General features: G+C 41.4%; 1 protein-coding gene across 1 annotated transcript in view; it reads left to right on the top strand.

The window, feature by feature from the left end:
* LOC101850729 (septin-2) overlaps positions 1–17321 on the top strand; it is a gene marked incomplete at its 5' end in the record, with an annotated part of 21881 nt that extends 4560 nt beyond the window's left edge. The window contains 3 exon segments of the mRNA XM_005101289.3: positions 6885–6989; positions 15302–15380; positions 17097–17321. Of these exon segments, the coding sequence (XP_005101346.2) occupies positions 6885–6989; positions 15302–15380; positions 17097–17207 (295 nt within the window).
* Between the last annotated feature and the right edge of the window lie 2618 nt (positions 17322–19939).

Genomic DNA, 19939 nt, shown 5'->3' with positions numbered 1-19939 from the left:
CGAGGGAATGTCTGTAGGATGTGAAACCCCTCCAATGACGAAGTGTTGCACAGGGACCCCTGCCCTCTGGGATACGTGTGCGACATCTACTTTGGTGTATCTACCTCTTCTCCTTCCTTCTTTTCTCTTTATTCTATTTCCTCGCCCACCGCTGACCTCATGTACAGCAAAAAGATAGGTATCCGTCCCTCAGAGCGGGCAATCAGAGCGATGTGTCCCTTTGTTGAGCTCGGTTGCGGGCGGGGAGCCCCTGAGTCGAACCAACCACAATAGGCTTATGGAATCTAAAGCGGGTGCGACTGCCGAGCTGGGCAAACGAAATGGTAAAAGGACCTTTACCGCTGCCTCAACCCTACCTCTTCTCAGGGAGCTTACTCGGCAGCCATGCGTTGCCATCTCCAGTGCAGAAGGCGCACTGAAAAAGAAGACTGATCTGAATCTTTTCTAGACGGGAGATGCACTACGGAAAGTTCTGGGATACATTCCCACGAATGTACAGAAGCTGTCCTGTGGTGCACAAGTGCGCAACAGAGACAGAAGTGACCAAGCTCCTGAACACCACGACCTTCGACGACGTTCCATGTACATCCGCTCGCTACCAGAAGTTAAACTACTCGAAGGACGTCACCTGCAGCCTTGAACTGAAGGGCTGCAGCATGGAGGAAATTGTGGCAAATTGCGAGGGTGTAACCCAAGCCCACCGGATTACTCTTCAGCGGGGGGAGACCGCCCTCGAAACTAGGCCCTAACACGATCATTCGGACTTTGATTCATGTCGCCTTCCAGCCACCGTTTGGGCATCTTGCTTGGTCCTTGGCGTGCGACCCTATGGGCCGAATCCTCTGCGCTGCTTCAAATGCCAGAAGTTCGGCCATATCCAGTCGCGATGCCGACACGCAGCTGTGAGTCTTCGCTGTGCCAAACCGGGCACTCTGAAAAGAAATGCAAGGCTAGTCCTTGCTGCCACAATTGCCACGGCCAGCACACAGCCTTCAGTTAGGATTGCCCGACTTGTATCCAAGGACGTGCAATCCAAGAGTAGAAAGTGCGAAATGGCTGCTCATTTCAGGAGACCCGAAAGACGGTCTGTCCGCCAGTTGTGACCCTGGTCCCTGCCCGGTTATACTAAATGCAGTCCGGCTGGTCACGAGGTCGGCCAGTATTTCTACTGACGACCTCCCAAAGCTCGCGGTCAGCAGACATGTCTCTACGTTGAAACCTAAAAAAAATCGCTACTATCCTTGTGGCTCCTACCTTTGAGGTGCCACTCTCTAACCACTTTGGGGTTGTAGGAGAGGACGGGGTGGACTCTTCCTCCACCCCCTCTTCTTCCCTTCCCCCCTCTTCTATTCCTTCTTTTTCTTCTTCCTCCCAAGCCCCACCCCTCTGATGGAGTGTGAGGTGCCCCCTCCCTCCTCCTCCCAGCTCCTCCGTCTGCTCCACCTACCCCTATCCCTCGAGCAGACAGCCCCCTATCAATGGAGGATGACAGGTCTGTCCCCCGGTAGAGCGGAGCCCGTCACTCCTCCTCCGAATCCCCCAGTAGCCTGCTGTCCAATCAAGGACGGCAGCCTAGAAAACCCTCTGCCTCCCCCGCAAGGAGCAGTCAGGGAGTTTCAAAACCGGGGCCTTTGAGCTCCAAACTGAAAAGGCCCTCTTAATGGCAATCCTGCAAGGGAATGCCGGCGGACTCTGACCTTCCATTTCAGAATTGCGACACTTACAGGCCACACTGTGCCCGCTTGTGGCCTGTATCCAGGAGACAAGGTTCACCCCGGCTTCAACTATAGACTTAAGAGACTTAAAAGAATTTACTGCTTATCATCAGCATATTCACACGGAGAATCAGACTGCTTCAGATGGAACCACCATCAACACTGACAACAACACTTCACAGACGAGCACATCTTAGGACAACCCTCCAGGCTACTGCTATTCGGGTCACTCTGCAGAGACCAATCACGATCTGCTCTTTTTATATCCCACCAAATTTCCCCCTCAAAATAATTCAACTAAATGATTTAAAGCTCCGGCTCCCAAAGGGAGCAAGGTGATTTTAATGCCCACAGCAGCTTTTGGGGAGACACACCCACAACCATAAAGGAAAAATAATAGAATTTTGTTTTCAAAACAGCATCTGCCTCTTAAATGATAGGTTCCTCACTTACAGAAACAGATTCACTTTTGGCATCCCTTGACCTCACCTTTTCTAGCCCTGACCTAGTCTCAGATCGGGAGTGATCTGTGCTGGATGACTGTACGGACCATTTCCCAATTCTTTTTAAAAACAATAGCCTCCAAAACGACCCGTTCCCAGAACGCTTCAATTTTAAAAAAGCACGGGTTCGCTATAAAAATGTTCCAAGATTTTGAACCCCACTTTCGATCTCAACTATAACAAATTCCGTGAAACTCTTCTAGAAATTTGTCACAAATATACATACAAAAAAATATCACTAAAACCCCGGAAGAACAAGATCTGGTTCTCGGGGGAATGCGATGATGCAGTAAAGAAAAAGAAGGCAACATATCGGAGAGCCGACGACAATACCACCTCAGAAAACTTAATTAATTAATTATTTAAAAGCTCGAGCTGTTCAGAGGCCGGATGGAACCACGTCTGAAACAAGGTAAACATCGCAAACACAATAGCTACAACTCCCTCCATAAACCCATCCAACGCAAACTAAAGCACCACCTTCCGTAAAATCAAAACTAAAAGAGAACAACAACACTTGAAATTCCACTCAAACAACACTGAAACCTACAATGCAGACTTCACAATTGGCTAACTAACATCATGCATCTCGGACCTGGGCAATACAGCCCCGGGTCCGGATGACATTATCCACAACCAGATCATTAGACATATACCCACAGAAACACTTACTAAACATATACAACGACATGTGGCGTCGCACTCCTTTCCGGAGTCTTGGCGTCTCACCACTGTCATTCCAATACCCAAACCTAACAACGACCACACACACACCTATTCAATTACAGACCAATAGCATTAACGAGCTGTCTATGCAAACTTATTTTTAAAAAGTGATTTACAGGCGACTCATGTGGTTTCTGGAGACGACAGACTGACTGAGAGGTGTCCAGTGCGGATTCAGGAAAACTCTATCCACTCTGGATCACAAGGTCCGCCTGGAGACCTTTATACGCGAGACGTTTGCCTGAGGAGGCAATATGATCGTCATCTTTTTTACCTAGAAAAAGCTTTCGACGCAAGTACGGCATTATCAGAGACCTGCACGTTCTCTGCAGACGCAGTCACCTCCCTGCTTTCAGTGTCAAATTCCTGAAAAACCATGTCAGATCCTCCCTTTCAGATCCCCACAAACAGGAGTAATGTGTTCCCCAGGGATGCATCCTCTCCTCTTCGAAATTAAAATGCATTCCATTGTTAAGTCCCTCTGAAATAGCATCGCCAGCTCGTTATACGCTGACGACTTCCTGATATGTTACCGTTCCAAAAATCCTCAACTAAGATCTATGGAAAGGCAGCTGCAAACGCAGCTTCACAAACCTGAAAAATGTGCAAATAATAACGGTTTCAAGTTTGCCCCGTCAAAGATGGTTGCCGTACACTTCTGCCGATCAGGCAGACGTGTGCTGCAGCCGGATTTTACGCTATACGGGGAAAGGAGTCCCGTCCAGGACCAGGCTCGTTTCCTCGGCATTATATTTGACAAGAAACTCACATTAATCCCACACATAAAAGGTCTTCGCGTGAGGTGCCAGAAAGTATTCATTGCTTTAAAAATTCTATCACATCCGGAGTGGGGCGTGGACTCAAAACACCTTCTCCGCCTATACATTTCCCTTGTCCGATCCAGGCTTGACTACGGCTGTCAAGTTGGCAAAACATCACCTCCTACAAATGCTAGACCCAGTACAAAACCAAGGACTCCGCCTTGCCCTGGAGGAGACATAAAGAGAGCTCTTAAACACGGTCTTGGCTCAGCCTGATGTTTGGCTAGAATTGCGGGTGAGTTGGTTTCAATGACAAAGGCAATCAATTATACCGACAAAACTCTTTCTGAGGAACGTATATCGTCTTCTGACACAGAAGTCCAGATGGCAAGATACTCTTTACTTAACTGAGCCAGTGCAGAAAAACTTAGAGTAGTGTTGTGAGGCCCTTTACCTTTGAAACGGTAAATCTTTCTCTTTAAAATGTACAGATTGTGTGACAATCGAGACCGATGCATCACAGGAAGGCCAGTGTGGAGGGCTAGACTGACGGAGGGCTTATAGGGGGTGCCCACATACGAGATCGGGTCGGGTCGGCCCATCGGGTAGTCAGGGATAGCCAAATTGAGGGCGCAAAGCGGCCATCGTGGCACAAACCGATCGACGTGATCGGTGACCTACAAAAACAAACGCGTTTGTTTTCTGGTCTGCGAATCGCGCGATCGGGTGGTTTGCAGCCAATCACAACAAGGCAGAGTCACGTGTTGACCAATGGCCTCGATTCGACTCATTTTGGAAGGAAATTTGAATCTTTAAGTACATTTTTGCTTCTTCATTGCACTTTACATGATCAATATAGTTATATCTCATTATAATATGTTGTACAATAGCAGATTTGGGCTGAAAAACAGCAGAAAAAATGAAATCAAAGCCCTTGACCTAGATCTAGATCTAGATTATTTCGTTCTCAGGAGGGCTTACTATATTTACAGGCCATGTTAGACCAAGAATCTAGCTTTGGACGTGTCTAGATCTACGTTCTCTAACGTTTAGTGCTTCCCATTTTCCGCCAATTTTTAGTTTTCTCCAGACCTTATCTACAGGTCCACTAGATCTAGGCCTAGATTCTAGATCTATATCTCGATTTATTATGTCGCTTTTGCCTTTCCTGAAACAGTGCTGTAAATATGAAGCTTAATTTATCCTTCGCTGATGAAAGTTCTGATGGCCGAGTGAACAGTGTGTCTGCGTTTGAAACGCACAATATTATTTTGTGAGCGTGGGTTCGAATCCCAGTCCCAGCTTCTTTTTTTTTTTCCCTTCTTCTCATCCTCCCAACTTACCAACAATGTTTCCTATAATTATAATTTGTTGCTTTTTAGCTTTTTAAAGTGGTAAATAAATCGTCAGTGCTGTCTGTTGTACTCGTAATCATTACACACTGGGCTAAAAATAGGTTTAGCTGGTCTGATGTCGGTGGACGCGGGGTTTTTTTTGTCGCTTCTACACCGTGCAAAAACTTCGTACATTAGCTTGGCCTGGAAATGGCCTTATTTTGGTGGACACGTAGACTAAAGCAAGTTAGCAAGCAAGCAAGCACCCACGAACACACACGCACACACACACACACACACACACACACACACACACATACACACACACACACGCGCGCGCGCGCACACACACACGCACGCGCGCGCACACACACGCACACACACACACAGTCCAAGAGTACGGCAGGCATATTTTATGGATTCATGGGTTAAAGGCCCAGCCAACTGTAGCCCGGGTTTACGCCCTCTGTGTAGTCGCATGTAGGTTAAAGGTTTCTCTACTTCCAGGTCGTCGAGTACAATCGCAGCGGGGCTGTAGTGTGCACTGAAACCCCGACCCGATAGGCACGACCAGACCCGACCCGACCCGAACGCGTATGTGGGCACCCCCTATTTGGTCGTCATAGCTATGCTCACAGTTTTTGGGATTCGTCCTTGAAGTTAAAGCACTCGAACGAAAGGGAAATGATGGCGGTCTACTTGACATTGCAGGCATTTCTTGCGCAACTGAAAGGAAAATCAGTGTCGATATTAACCGACTACGTAACAACTGTGGCTTACATCAATTTGCAAGGCGGCATCAGTCAGCCGCTATCACAAATAGCCATCAATATATGGGCCTTGACCCTCGAAGACAACATAGTGATGAAAGCCAAAGACTTAAGTGGACAGGAAAATTTTGGCAGACTACCTGAGCCGCCTGTCAAGCAAATACGAGTGGAGGATACATCCACGCTTATTCAATTATCTAGACAGGGTATGAGGACCTCACACGTGCGATCGGTGTGCCTCCTTTCTAAGTACACACTGCGAAACGTACAACTCGATTCATGCAGACCCCATGACCAGCGGGATAGACGCACTGTCACAGATAAATTGGGGAAGCACAAACAACTTTGCAACTTGATAATCCTATGTTGACGTAATGACAATCAATACGCCCAGTGAGACAGGATGAGAGCAAGATGTTACTCTATCTGATGTTACTGGTTGGATTTGTATGCATGGGAGAATTTGGGCATTCCTTTGGTTTTTTTGTAATTCAAGTTATAGCCTAACTAATAAATGGAAGACAGTGGTTGAGTGATGTCTTTTGTGATTTACAGTCAAAATGCCGTTTTCTATAGAAGATTCGTTGCCCTGGAGAGGTTTTGTTGTTGTTGCTTTGGGGGAGGGGGTGATTTTTTTGTTTTGGGTTTTTTAGGGGTTGTTGTTGTTGTTTTCAGTATATTTGATTATTTTCTCTTTTTTCTTTTGAGTGAATAGAAGAAATCATGGCGTTTCATCTAACTGCAATCGGACAAGAAAAGTTGGCCGCAAAAAATGACTTGGTCAGAATGATTTAAGTAGTTTGGTAATGAAAGAGCTGGATGTCATTTCCATTGTCGTTTAGTGATTGAGCACTTATCCGTGGTAACCAGAAATCCCACGGTCTGGTGCGTCTTGGTCTTTCTGTTTGGATGTTTAAGTGTGCCCGTCTCAGCCTGGGCTGGCCCTATTAGCCCACCTCCTAAACGATCTAAATTGTGTCGATGAGGGCGTAAAAACACTTATATTTTTTCCTCAGAATGAATTTTACTTCCCCGTTACCCATCTGTCACTTTGACCGGTACTTTGTGTCCCCAGCACTCACATGCAGGACTTGAAGGACGTCACTTCGGACGTGCATTATGAAAACTACCGTGCCACGCACATCCGAACACAGATGAGCGGTACACAGAAGGAGCGAGTGTGAGTAGACCCGTATCCCTTGTTTCCCTTGACTGACACACACTAATCAAAGTTTCCATTGGCGAGTACTGTTTAGATGTTATATTGAAGCATTGTCTCAACCTGGTATATTGACCTCATTCAAACAATGCAATGCTTTGATTTATCATTTATGCTACAAAAACTAAAGAACAATCGAAGCTCACGGTACTCAAGTGCCACACCGTTTGAATAGTGAGCTCGTGTTCCTGAGTTCACGTAGGCCTGGCCAATATATAGACTTCAACATAAGTTAAGGGAAGACAGGCATGCTTTTCTCAAAATCCGTTATAACAGACTTAGCAATCATTTAAGGGGATTATATATGACTTTGGGAGTCTTGTACGTTATTCAGGTAGTCAGATGTACTTTAGTTCTGCGCTCCGGGCAAATTTTTACACTTTAGGGTGCCACGACCCTCTCATCATCACCCAGTGCCAGATCTGCGACAGACATCGGCGATCATGGTTTTCCATTCATTCCTTTGCTCGGATGCTCTCAAAAAAGCTACGTTTCCCTGATCTTTTCCTGCTACCCATTTGTTTAGGTTCCCTAAGTATGTTGTTCTGGGCCTACCCCTGCCTCGCTTGCCCTCAATTTTGCGAGTGAGAGCTAGATGTTCAAGACCCTTATGTCTATTCAGGTGTCCCAAAAACTGCATTTGTCGTTTCCTGATTGTTTTTAACATTGAGCGTCCCACGTGGGCTTCATCAAGCACTACCTCATTTGATTTCTTTTCCTTCCACGATACTCTTAGCAGTCTCCTAAGAAACCACATTTCTGTTGCTTCTATTTTATTTTCACTGTCTTTAGTGATTGTCCAGCATTCACAGCCATATAGAAGGGTTGACCAAACATAGCATTTCAGGACTTTCATTTTGGTGTTCATTGAGAAGTTTCTATTTTTCAGGATTGGCTTCATTTTATTGAAACTAGCCTTAGCCATTGTAGTTCTCCTTTTTATTTCTGTGGAACATTTGGCGTTAGATGTTATCATATATCCGAGATATTTAAACTGTTGGACTTGTTTGATCTTTTCACCTTTGCTAATGAGATTACAACTAGGGTTTGCTGCTTTTTTTTATATTACCATGCATTCTGTTTTCTTTAAATTCAACAATAATCCTTTACGTTCACTTTCTGTTACAACAGTATCTAGAAGCAATTGAAGGTCCTTTTCGGAGCCTGCTTTTAAAACTGTGTCATCTGCATACCTGATGTTATTAATATTTTCTCAATTTACTTTGAGGCCTATGTTTCTAAGGATTGTTTCACTGTGCATGTTAAAGAAGTCTGTTGACATAACACATCCTTGCCTCACTCCTCGCCTGATCCTCTTATATTCACTGTATTCTCCATTAATTCGTACAGCAGCGTTTTGGTCCCAGTACAAATTTCTGATAATTCTTAGATCTTTTCCATCTATGTCTAGCTTTTCCAGTATTTTAAACAGCTCATTATGTCTAACTTTATCAAACGCCTTTGAATAATCTATGAAAAATAAAATACAGATCTTTCTGTGCTTCAATACATCTTTCCATTAACATTTATATAGCATTTCTGGTGCCCTTGTCAGGAACAAAGCCGAATTGTGTTTTAGATATCTCTGGTCTTACACTTTTTCTTAATCTTCCCATTATTACTCGCAGCAATATTTTTGTAAAATGACTCATAAGGCTAATTGTTCTATGCATATCACACTCAGTGGCACCTGGTGTTTAAGGTACAGCTATAAAAACTGACTTCATCATATCTTCTGGGATCTCACCGCTGTCATAAATAGCATTTAGGAGCCTAGTTCTTCAAGCGCCACAATCACTTCAACTGGAATATTATCCGGTCCTGTGGCTTTTCCTTGTTTCATTTTCTTAATGGCAGCTTGTACTTCTGCTTTCAGTATTGGTGGTCCATTTATTTCATTCTTTATTACCGGTTTTTCTCCTCTATTATCTTTGAAAAGTTCTTCTATGTATTCTGACCATCTGTTTAAGACATCCCCGTTGTCCATTAAAATATCTCCTCCCTTTGATCTTATGCATCCTGTATTTGAGCATCTTTTTATCCCACTTACTTCTTTGATTTTGGAATGCATGTATTTGCTGTCTTTGTTTTGGTTCTTCTCTATTTGTTGACACTGATCATTTATCCATGTTTCTTTTGGTTCGTTGCATTTTTTCTTTATTTCCCTGTTTAAGATGGTGTACTTTTCCACATTTGATTTTGCCTTTCTTCTCTCTTCCATTAGTTTTAAAATGTCCTGGGTCATCCATTTTTTATTAGTTTTTTTAGCTTTCGGGGGGATATTTTCTTCCACGGCTTCTATTATTGAGTCTTTCATTTTCCTCCATAGTTCTTCCGATTTAGTAATGTTTTCCAAGACTTGAAATTTATTTCTTACATCTATGGTGAAACGTTCTTTCAGTTTTTGATTTGTCTTTAAAAGACCTATGTCAAATTTAGGTTGATACTTTGACTTTTTGAGTTTCTTTAGTCTTATCCGCATTTTGCACATGACTGGTACATGGTCACTATCCATAGAGTTACCCCCTTTTAAACTAAAGTCCGTACGAGGTTATGTGACACGGACACATTTAAGTTTGTTGGCGGCCATTTTTAATGTGGCTAAAAAGTTTGTTTACATGTGAGTGGGCGTGTCTCTGCTCTTAGTCTTACATGTTTTATTTGATTCTAACGTTATGTTTTAATTCAAAGCGATTCTCTTAAAGGTGCAAGCATGTGAAACCTCTTGTCCCTTTCTGGATTAACGTCTTACTGGTTCTGTCAGGCAGTTCAGTGATGTCTGTTTTCTTTTATTACATCATCTATTTTCAGTGCATAATATGTCTTATAGACACAAATAGTCACTCCGGGTTTCTTTTTTAAAACATAAAGAGCCATCAGTAAGGTTCTGGGCCATGTGAAGTTACGGTTGACTAGCAGCTAGATCTTTTTCACAATGGGCATGAAATTTCTTTATCAAACTGAAACAGTGTACTTTTTATTGTTTTGTTTTATTGAATGTTGTCCAAAAACACTTTAGTAAAGGTTTTTGTTTCAGTTATCACTACATTGAATAGAAAAACAATTGACTAGGCTACAAAACAACATTTAAGTTCACTTTTTTAAATCTTTAGTGAGTCCAGAGTTGCCACAGTTGTTTTACTAATGTCCAAAATTAGATTTACTTAAAACAGCAATAGAAGGAGCTTTAGTTTAAGTGCTGTATGGTCTACTTTAGTTCTTAAAATCAATATAAACCAAAGTTTAATACCGACATAAGAAAACACTACTTATAATTTAGTATACTTTTTTTAAAAGTGAACATATGAATGAAAAATACAGTTTCCTGTTCAAATGTCACAAGGGAAAGTTTAACTCGATTTTAAAAAATACCAGTACATGTATTCATCATTTGTTTGACTGAATTTGCTTTATCAAGAGCTTCATTGCATTCCTACACCTAAAAGCTGAAAAACTCTGGATTTTTTTTCCTATGGCTCATCCTGATTTAATTTAATGCTAAACTCATATATCTGAGGGGGGGCCGGGGGGTGTTGGTATTGAGATTCGGGAGGAGAGAGAAGGTGGGGTGGTTAAGGGAGGTTCCCATGACACCCACATCTTTTCATACTTCTTTTTAAAAGTTCTATAGGCCCTATACGCTTTGATTCGGTCAATAAGAAATAAACCACCTCGCTCGTAGATAAAGTGCTGATGAAGAAATAAAGGTTGTATTATTTCTTCTTTTTTTAAAGCCCATATCTCTATCTCTATCTATTTAATAATACATTTATTTGTAGATCTAGTTGTAGAAACAACGCCATATTATTGCAATTTAGTAATTTAGATATAGTACGCCACGGCGCCCATGTAAAAAAAATCAACAAGAACCAAGCCTCGCCTGTCGCGTATGAGAGAGACAGAAAACATGCCTAGCCCATTGCTTTAGCATGAACCCCTTCACACAACTTGCCACAAAAAACATGGCGGACGCCGCTGTCAAATGTGGCCATCGCGCAGCAAGTCGAGAGAGGGGCGTACTGTATCTAGTACTATAGTGTACATCTATATCTGCTCCTGGCATTGATTTAGATGATTGTATTGAGTTTCTAAAACGTTTCTAAAAAAGTATAAAGTCTATTTGATTTCTACTTCTATCGCCAGGACTCTTCCAAGTGTATCTTCTTCTTGGGTGATTTTCATACCAGGTGTTTGATATCATAAAATTATTTTCTCTGCACCATTCTACCAGTGGTTCCCCTCGTTCATTCTCTTTACCCAGTCCCCATGGCCCAACTATATCTCCTATACGTATACTTCCTACTTTGGCATTAAAGTCTCCCATGACTATCTTTACATCTTGTGATTTTAACTGTTTCATAGCCTTATCACGGTCTTCATAAAAAGTCTCAATTTCCTCGTTGTCGTGTTCTGATGTTGGTGCATATATTTGGATGACACCTATGTCAAAAGGTTTTCCCTCTAATTTAGCCACTATGACTCTATCTGACACTCCCCAAAAACCTTTGATGCTCTTTGCTGTTGCTTCGTCAAATAAAATTCCGACTCCTCTTTCATGGGTTTTTCTTCCTGAATATATAATTGTTTTGGATCCTCTTTTAATCAAGCCTCCCCCCTCCCATCTAACTTCTGAAAGGCCTAACATATTTAGCTTCATCCAATCCATTTCCTGTTTTTATAATATCTAATTTGCCTTTCTGGTACATTGTTCTTACATTCCATGTGGCTATGTTAAGTTGCTTATTTTTGCAGCTAGTAGCTGGATGACGATCGGGCGCCACCTGCTGCCCGTGGCGGTCCCTACCGAGCGGGGAGTTTAGAGCTGGATCATGAACCCCCTTAACGCTGTTATCTGATAAATGAATGTAATTTTCCATGACTATTCTATAAAACGTTATTTTAGTGCTAGCATAATTTTCTTATCAATAAAGCTACAGAGTTAATATTTTCACAAAGTAAACTCAGTAGTCGCAACCTGTAAGAGGAATTGTGTGATATCGTTTATAATAAGAGAGATATTCCAAACTGCATTGTTATTTCATTTTACATAGTTCTATTCCAAACTAGGTGATCATTGGTGGTGGTGATACTGAAAAAGACAAACATTGCATTAGTCTGTTTGCGGTCGTAAAAAAGTAATTCCAATACGAACGAGTTTTTGTTGTTGCTTTTTTTGCGTTTTCTCTAAAACGCAATATTTTTAGAGGTATGGCGTTTTAGTGCAGCGATATTTCGGAAGCTGTTTTATAGGATTCCCTTGAAAATTGGCCCCAGTGTGGGCAATTAGTGTAGTCGTAGTTGCAACCTGTTAGAGGCTTTTTTTATTTATGGAATATTTTTCATATTACTACGTTCTATATCAATATAGCTTTATTGATAAGATTTTAAGGGGAATTTCGGTAATATTATGTTAAAATCTGGGATATGTTGCTAATTAAAAACGATATAAAAAATTCTGGCAACTTCTCGGGCTCCAACTCCATCCTGCAGCCATACCATATCTCTGGCACGTTCAAAGTCTCCCAGCTTTCGTCTTGATGGCATGTTGATGTGATACTTGATTTTGCGCAAACGACGCTTATAATGACACCAAAGTGAGCACAGTTCGATACCGTACGTCCGTTTATGACGTGCACCAGAAATTTTAACTGATGAATGTTCACGGTGTCCCACACAAAGCGATAAAGAACAGGAAATGTGCCACAAATTCCCCGAGGATTTCCGTGCTGCACGTGGTGGTTTTGCCCCTTTGCAATACGCATTTTCAGAGGGGAAAAAATTAGGAACATTCTTTTCTCTCTTTTTTCGATTTTTTTTTTTAAACCAGGGCTGTCTGAGTGTCAAGGTGGTCCTTAACTTAAGTTGAAGTCTGCAACTTTTCATCTGAACATAAAAGCAGCATCAAGATGCCGAGACTTTCATCAGAAAGACGTTAGGGAGCTATTGGACGACTATAGGCTGGCAAGTCTGCCTAACCGTGTAGCAAATGTTACAGGCGTACATGTCTCGACAATCTCCAGACTACAGAACCGGTTTCGAGCTGCCAACGCAACCAATGACCTCCCCCGAGTCGGACGACCAAGGGCAACAACTGCCACTCAAGATCGCCTCATGGTGCGCCAATACCGGATGGATCCACTCCTGACAGCCTTCAAAAACACCTAGAACACCATCGGTTGAACGGGACGACGCCCATGTTGCCGGCCAATTCTGACCCCTCAGCACTGCCGTGACCGGCTTCTGTGTGCACAAGCTCACATGAACTGGAGGAACAAACATTTGAGAAGGGTGTTATTCACCGACGAGTGCCGACTCTGCGTTGATCCGGAAAATTGGTCAACACTTGACGGGCTACACTGATGCCAACGTCGTGGAGAGAGACCCATGGGAAGGGCAAGAGTCATGATTTGTGGAGTCATCGCCCTTATCCAAAGAATTAGACCAGTATTCTCACAGACAATGGGTTGTAGACGAAGGAAATAGGATCACAGGTCCGCGCTACATTGACCAAATTCTTCAGCTTTATGGGTTGCTCTTTTTCCAGAAGCATCCACATTTCTTTTTCCAGCAAGACGACGCGAGACCTCAAACTGCCCTTGTGACACACATTGCTTTCTAGCCCCATTCGGCTCATTCATACTTAAATCATATTGAGCCCGTTTGACACGATATCCAGAAGCGGCAACTGCCGCTACAAGTGGCTCTTTAATTAGCTAGAGCCGTCGGCTAGTTGTGGGCACAAGTCCAAAGTGGATTGAACTCTAAGGGACGAAGATGCAGAGCGGTTATCGCAGCTTACGGGTCAGCATTAAATAAACATTATTGTTACAGGCGTCAAGGACACAGGAATAACGTAGTGACGCTAAAACCACGCTATAAAACATACTAATTGACACTCTCGCGGCTGCGTAAATTAAAATTACACATGACACACCCTTGTTGGGTGTAGTGACTGTTGTGTGTTTTGTTCATGCTTTAGATTTTCTCGATTCTTGTGCCTCTGAGTATGTATTATGTAATCTCTATATATTATATTTGTGAACGTTCGTCACTTTGGCCGCCTAAAACTTTCGAACCACTTAACTTTCGAATTTGACAAAATAAATGGCTGTTCAGAACCATTTAAAGGGTGCACAGTTTTTATTGAGGAGCCTGGAGTCACTGTAGTTTAATTTTAACTTTCAGTTTTTCATTAGTTTCGTTTAGATCTAATCTTGGGAAAGTCCATCTTCTAAGACACCATTGTAAACAAGTGAGGTTTCCGTTCACTAGCTGTGCGCACTGCTTTCCACACCTTCGAAATGCTGGAGTGTGCAACCACGAAAGCGGAAAAGAGAATCAATCTCTATATCTATTATAAATATATTTGGCAACTTAGAAACACACGAGTCACTTTTTCCATAAACCTACAACAGATACAGAGTTGGACGTTGGCAAGTACCTGCAAAAACATAGATAGGTCCCCGTGACGGAGCCCGATTTTTTATTTATCCATTTCCTATCACATTTTATATATACAGGAACATGGGTTTTCACCATATAAAAAGTTCACGGTCACCTGCCAACCTTTTGGCCATCGGGCTGATATCAGGCGACAGCAGAATCTGATATTTTGACTATAGACCAAGGTGGCGCAGTTCCAATGAAGGCAAATAATTTACACAGATAATAGCAGCAGTGGACCAGGAGGGACAACGTTTAGATTTATTATTTTTTTATGATGTTGGGTTTATATACTTACATTTTTATTGTACTATTAGTGAAAATTATGTTGGACCTCAAGATATACTCCTAGGCCCACGAGCTTTCTCTCCAGCTGAGCTGTGAAATATTCGCTAACGAGTGCTTTCACTGACAGAATACCTCTCACCATCAATGTGACTTTTTGCTCTTATTACTTTATGTTAAAGTAAGGTTTTTCTTCTGATATTTCATCGGAAGCTCACAGAGGCTTCACGAATTTAAAATGCTGAAACCAACAAAGAATCTCTAAAGCAGTTCACATCCACGAGTGGACAAGAAGTTTTATAATGCTTATAATGTGCCTGAGTGTCAGACTTAATCTCTGTGGCCAAAGTAAAAGTCACGAGTCATCTTAAACATATATCTTCTATTTTGCGTTTTTAAGAAAAATCTCCTCTGTTGTTGATGCATTTATTGACAATGTCAGACCTTGACTTGGCGCTCATATGACCTTATGCAGTTGAGAGCGCCATAAAACCCTCTACAAAAACAAAAAAGACCTATACTGACGAGCTTTTATTACGTCACAGGAAACTGAAAAGAGATTCTGCCCCCAACTTTGAAGCTGTAGCAGACACTGACAAACTTCTGGAACAGAAAGATGCAGAGGTGAAATGCTTGGCTTATTTTGCTAGAATATTGAGGGAAGGAATTTGGTGGGGGGGGGGGTTCTATTTGGTGTTCTGTTTGATTTTCTTTTCCTGTTTTATAAGGAAAGGTAACGTTGGGTTACTCTTTTATTAAAAGCTTAAATTTTTGTGGAGTTTTGGTTGCTCGTATTGTGTGTTCTTTGTTTACGTTTTACAAAGTTAGTCCTATTTTAAAATGATACATTTTGTGGGTGACTAGAAGGTTCGTTTTGTCTACCCTTTTCCCCCTGCTCTCTATTATTGATGAGAGATTTACATCATTATTTTTGTGTTCTTTTGAAGATATGGATAAATTGACAAAAATCATTATTATTACTATGGTTCCTTACCTTATTATTCTGGTCCTGAGGACTTGGCCCACTGGGGAAACTAGAAGCAATATTAATGTCAGAATGGTGTTTGGTTCCTTTTTTCTTGTTTATTCTTTTCAATTGCCTATTAAGCAAGAAGTATTAATTATTTTACCTTGATGAGTCACCCTTAAGGGCTTCAGGATTCTGATATAAAAAACAGCACACTTAACACTAGGTGTCAAAGAAAAGAGGACCCGTGCAAACGGCAATAACTCGGGCCATCTTTTGACCGTTTTGCGCAGAACATGGAATATATTATAAAATTCAACCGCGTGGACGTTATTTTTGTTGATATGAAGGACATCAATGCACGTGTTCGAGAGATACCATGTCTTTTTAGTGTCCACCAAATTTTCAAAAAGCACAAAATTTGCAATTTCTTAAAATTCAACCGTAATGTGTTTTTGTGCATTTAAGAAAATATCGTCAAACATTTTCACTTAATTTCTAAATAAATTCAGGAAAGTGGTGGCTATTTAAGTTGTATATTCCAGGTGTTGATAACTAATGTCTGGACAAACTCGAAGACGTGGATTGAAAATTTGAACGACCTTTTGACATGTTTTTCTTTGGACGCACGGTTCAGCATTGCGTTTCAACGGCTTGATTGTTATGAGATTATTTCCGTATAGATCTGCTCTGGAAAAGGAAACATCAGGAAATAGTCAAGGGGGCTGAAATCGGGGAATATGGTGGCCATTCATTTATAAGTTTTTGGCTCGTAACGTGCAAGGGCCACTCTTGATGTGTGCGGTATAGTTTCACTCTGCTGGAATCGGGTCTCCTCAACAATAAAGTATGATATCTTCTCTTTCCCGATCTTCTTCAAATCTTTCTCAGCACGATAAGCTATCCATCTGAATTCGGTCCTAACTGCCCTTGTCCTGAAACCAGAACAGGCCAATCTCACTCATGTAGCTGAATGATTTTAAGAAGTAAAACTTACCGTTTTACTCATTTTTGGTTCAAATTCTTTAGACCTAATATTTTAAAAACAATTTGACTGATTTTCTCCATACTTATAAAATTGACATCCCCTTGATTGAATTATGTTTCTTCGAAGTTTTGTTGAAATTGGTGCAAGAGGTGAGCGAGTTATTGCCCTTACCATATGTCCTCCCTTCTTTTTAGAACAAGAGGTGTACATGCATTACAGTTCATGTGATATTATGAACTTTCGAAGATTTCATCTCCAACATGAACACATGTCTCATCATTCAGACATAAATGTTATGTTGTTGTCGTTTACTTGTTTGTTTGTTTGCTTGTTTGTTTTGTTTGTTTGTATTTTTTCGTAACGCTTGATCCATTACTGCTTTCAGATCTTGCGCATGCAGCAGATGCTGGCCCAAATGCAAGAACAGCTCAAAGTCAAGGACACATCCCCACAAAAACCTCAGCAGAAGCACGTCAATGGCCTGGGCAAGTTGTGATGATGTCGAACTACTCTTCCAGAATACTTTGCTGGAGCACACACCACGTACGCACGCGCGCGCGCGCACACACACACACACACACACACACACACACACTCACACACACACACACACACACACACACACACACACACACACACACACACACACACACACACTCTCTCTCTCTCACACACACACACACACACACACACTCTCTCTCTCTCTCTCACACACACACACACACACTCTCACACACACACATACACACACACCTACACACACACATACACACACACATACTTTTCCCAGCCTAATTGGCCATACGCCGCGCCCCCCCCCCCCTACCAACATCTCTAGGCTTAGTTACCCCTGGGGAGAGATTTGAGATGAGATCATTTATTTAAGTGGAAAACCAAGTCATGTCATGTTGCCAGACGAAAACTGAAATCCCTTTGGTATTTAAAAATATCTCAGTACACTATTTAAATCTTTAGCGTTATGCACCGTTTCAGTACACGAGTCAAATGTTTCCCCTTATATAAATCCCACAAGTTATGTTAATCCATCCTGTGTTTATCTGACTACCCCGCCATATCTCCCACATGAACAGGCTGGTGGTTTTATATATTCAACTTTTATATTGTGTATGTTTCTCTATTAAATATATACCTGCTTTATGTGGTGGGTTAAGGAAAAAATGTCCATGGATTTGAAGTAAGCTCTATTTGGTATTTTGAAAGACATTGTAAACTTTACAAATTTTGAGACTTTCAGATCCAAAGTTGTCAAAAAATAACTCCTCGCCGTGTAAGGGAAGAGTATCAACAGGGAATAAGTTCCCCTCAGAATTATGTAAGAGACTTTTGGTTGTTTTCCCAATGTGTGAATGCAAATTTAGTTACAAATTTAGTTATCTCTTTTGAATTCATGATCTTCATAATCATTTCAGGCTGAGTAATTCAGCTTAAAGACACTGCTATAATACAATTTTTTAGCAATATTATCCCTTAGCGTCCATGTAAAAAAGTAGATATGTGATGAAAGAGATGGTGTGAATTTCTGTAGGAACCTTTAATTTTGCTACTTGTTCTTGTTCATCTTTTATATTCTTTGGAATAACAATAAATACGGCCTGCAATATGAAAACAGAACCAATCTCTTGCGAATCCATGTGAACAGATTGCATCAGACCCCTGTATCTGTAAAATCACACTTGTGAAAGATGTAAGCATGCTTTTTCTTTGAAGTAGGTATTGTACTCCTATGAACTAGTACTTTTGTGTTCATTAGTCAAAAAGTGCTTGGTTTTAGATTTTAGGATTATGTATTATTAATGTTGAAAACAAACAGGAGAACAGCTGTCTGCCCTCAGAGCTCCTTCTTGGTTATCTTTCCACCCATTGCATATTTTTTCATTCATACAATGATTTACAAGTTACTAATCCAAGTATTACGATGAACACAGCTTGAATTGGTTACTGTAATTATTTTGATTTGTAATTTGTAATGAAGTCATACATTCCTCTAATCTTCGAATTAACGTGATGGGCACCCTCTGTCCCATTCCTTAGTGATGCCATCTTAAAAGTGTCACAGAGAGTTCTGAAAGGTTAAAAAATTTGCTCGTAGGTGGCTCAGTTAGTATTAGTACATAATCTAATCTACTAGGCTAAGATGAGTAGAAAAAGGAAGACAAAGAAACGTTTGTGTTAACTGGAATAAAATAAAATGCTGTAGAATGGACGAATAGCACACATTCTCTTGTGCTGTCAGCTATAGCGCGAATAATGAGGAATTAGCAAACCAGTGTTTGAAATGAATTTAAACTAAGATTAGACCTCGTGTATCTTTTATTGTTGTCATGTGTTGTTGTATTTTCAGCTCTTTATGTTCTTAACTTTTCCTCTGAACAACTTTTTTGTTGTTGTACAACGAATCAGTGGGAACCAATTTGTGGAGTCTGATTGTAAGATAACCAGAGGATCTATTCTTGTTTTGAGCATTTCGTTGTAAATTTCCGTATTATTATGGATATCCTTTATTGTGCACAATAAAGTTGTCTCTGTTTTCTTGTAAATGGATGAAAAGGAAAGAGTGACTTGTGAAAAAGGTTTCATAACGGCAGCAGTTTGTGTGACCAAAGAGATTTTATGTTGTACTTGATTTTTTAAATATTTCCAATACTTTTGTGACCTACATTATGTACGGTACAAGTTCTCGCTACTTTGTACTTCCAATATTATTATCAGTGTTCTTTTTTATACTTGCTAGGAGCTTGCCATCACCCACTCTTTCCTACCGTTCTCTCTCTCTCTTTTTCTCTCTTTTTCTCCCTCTCTCTCTCTCTCTCTCTCTCTCTCTCTCTCTCTCTCTCTCTCTCTCTCTCCCTCTCTCTCTCCCCTGCCTCCCTCTCTCTGTCCCCATCTTTTCTCGCTTCCATTTACATCAATCTTTATATCTATATATGTGTGTCTGTGCGTGTGTGTGTATGTGTGTGTGTATGTGTGTGTGTGTGTGTGTGTGTGTGTGTGTGTGTGTCTCTTTTGAACCTTGCTGTCCCTCCTGGCAACAGTTCATAGACGTTTACACATCGTAGGCCTGGGCAGGACTTGGACTTGGACTTGGACTTGAGACTTGAAATTCTCGTGTCCACCAATTAGTGTTTGAGACCAAGTATTTAGATCTGAGCAAGTCCAAGTCTTGACTTAGCAAAATAAAGGCAACATTATTTAAACGCAGATTGCAAA

This window comes from Aplysia californica, unplaced genomic scaffold, assembly GCF_000002075.1.
Source record: "Aplysia californica isolate F4 #8 unplaced genomic scaffold, AplCal3.0 scaffold00277, whole genome shotgun sequence".
Classification (NCBI taxonomy): domain Eukaryota; kingdom Metazoa; phylum Mollusca; class Gastropoda; order Aplysiida; family Aplysiidae; genus Aplysia; species Aplysia californica.
The sequence above is the reverse complement of the archived record's forward strand: the minus strand, read 5'-3'. Positions and strand labels throughout refer to the sequence as shown.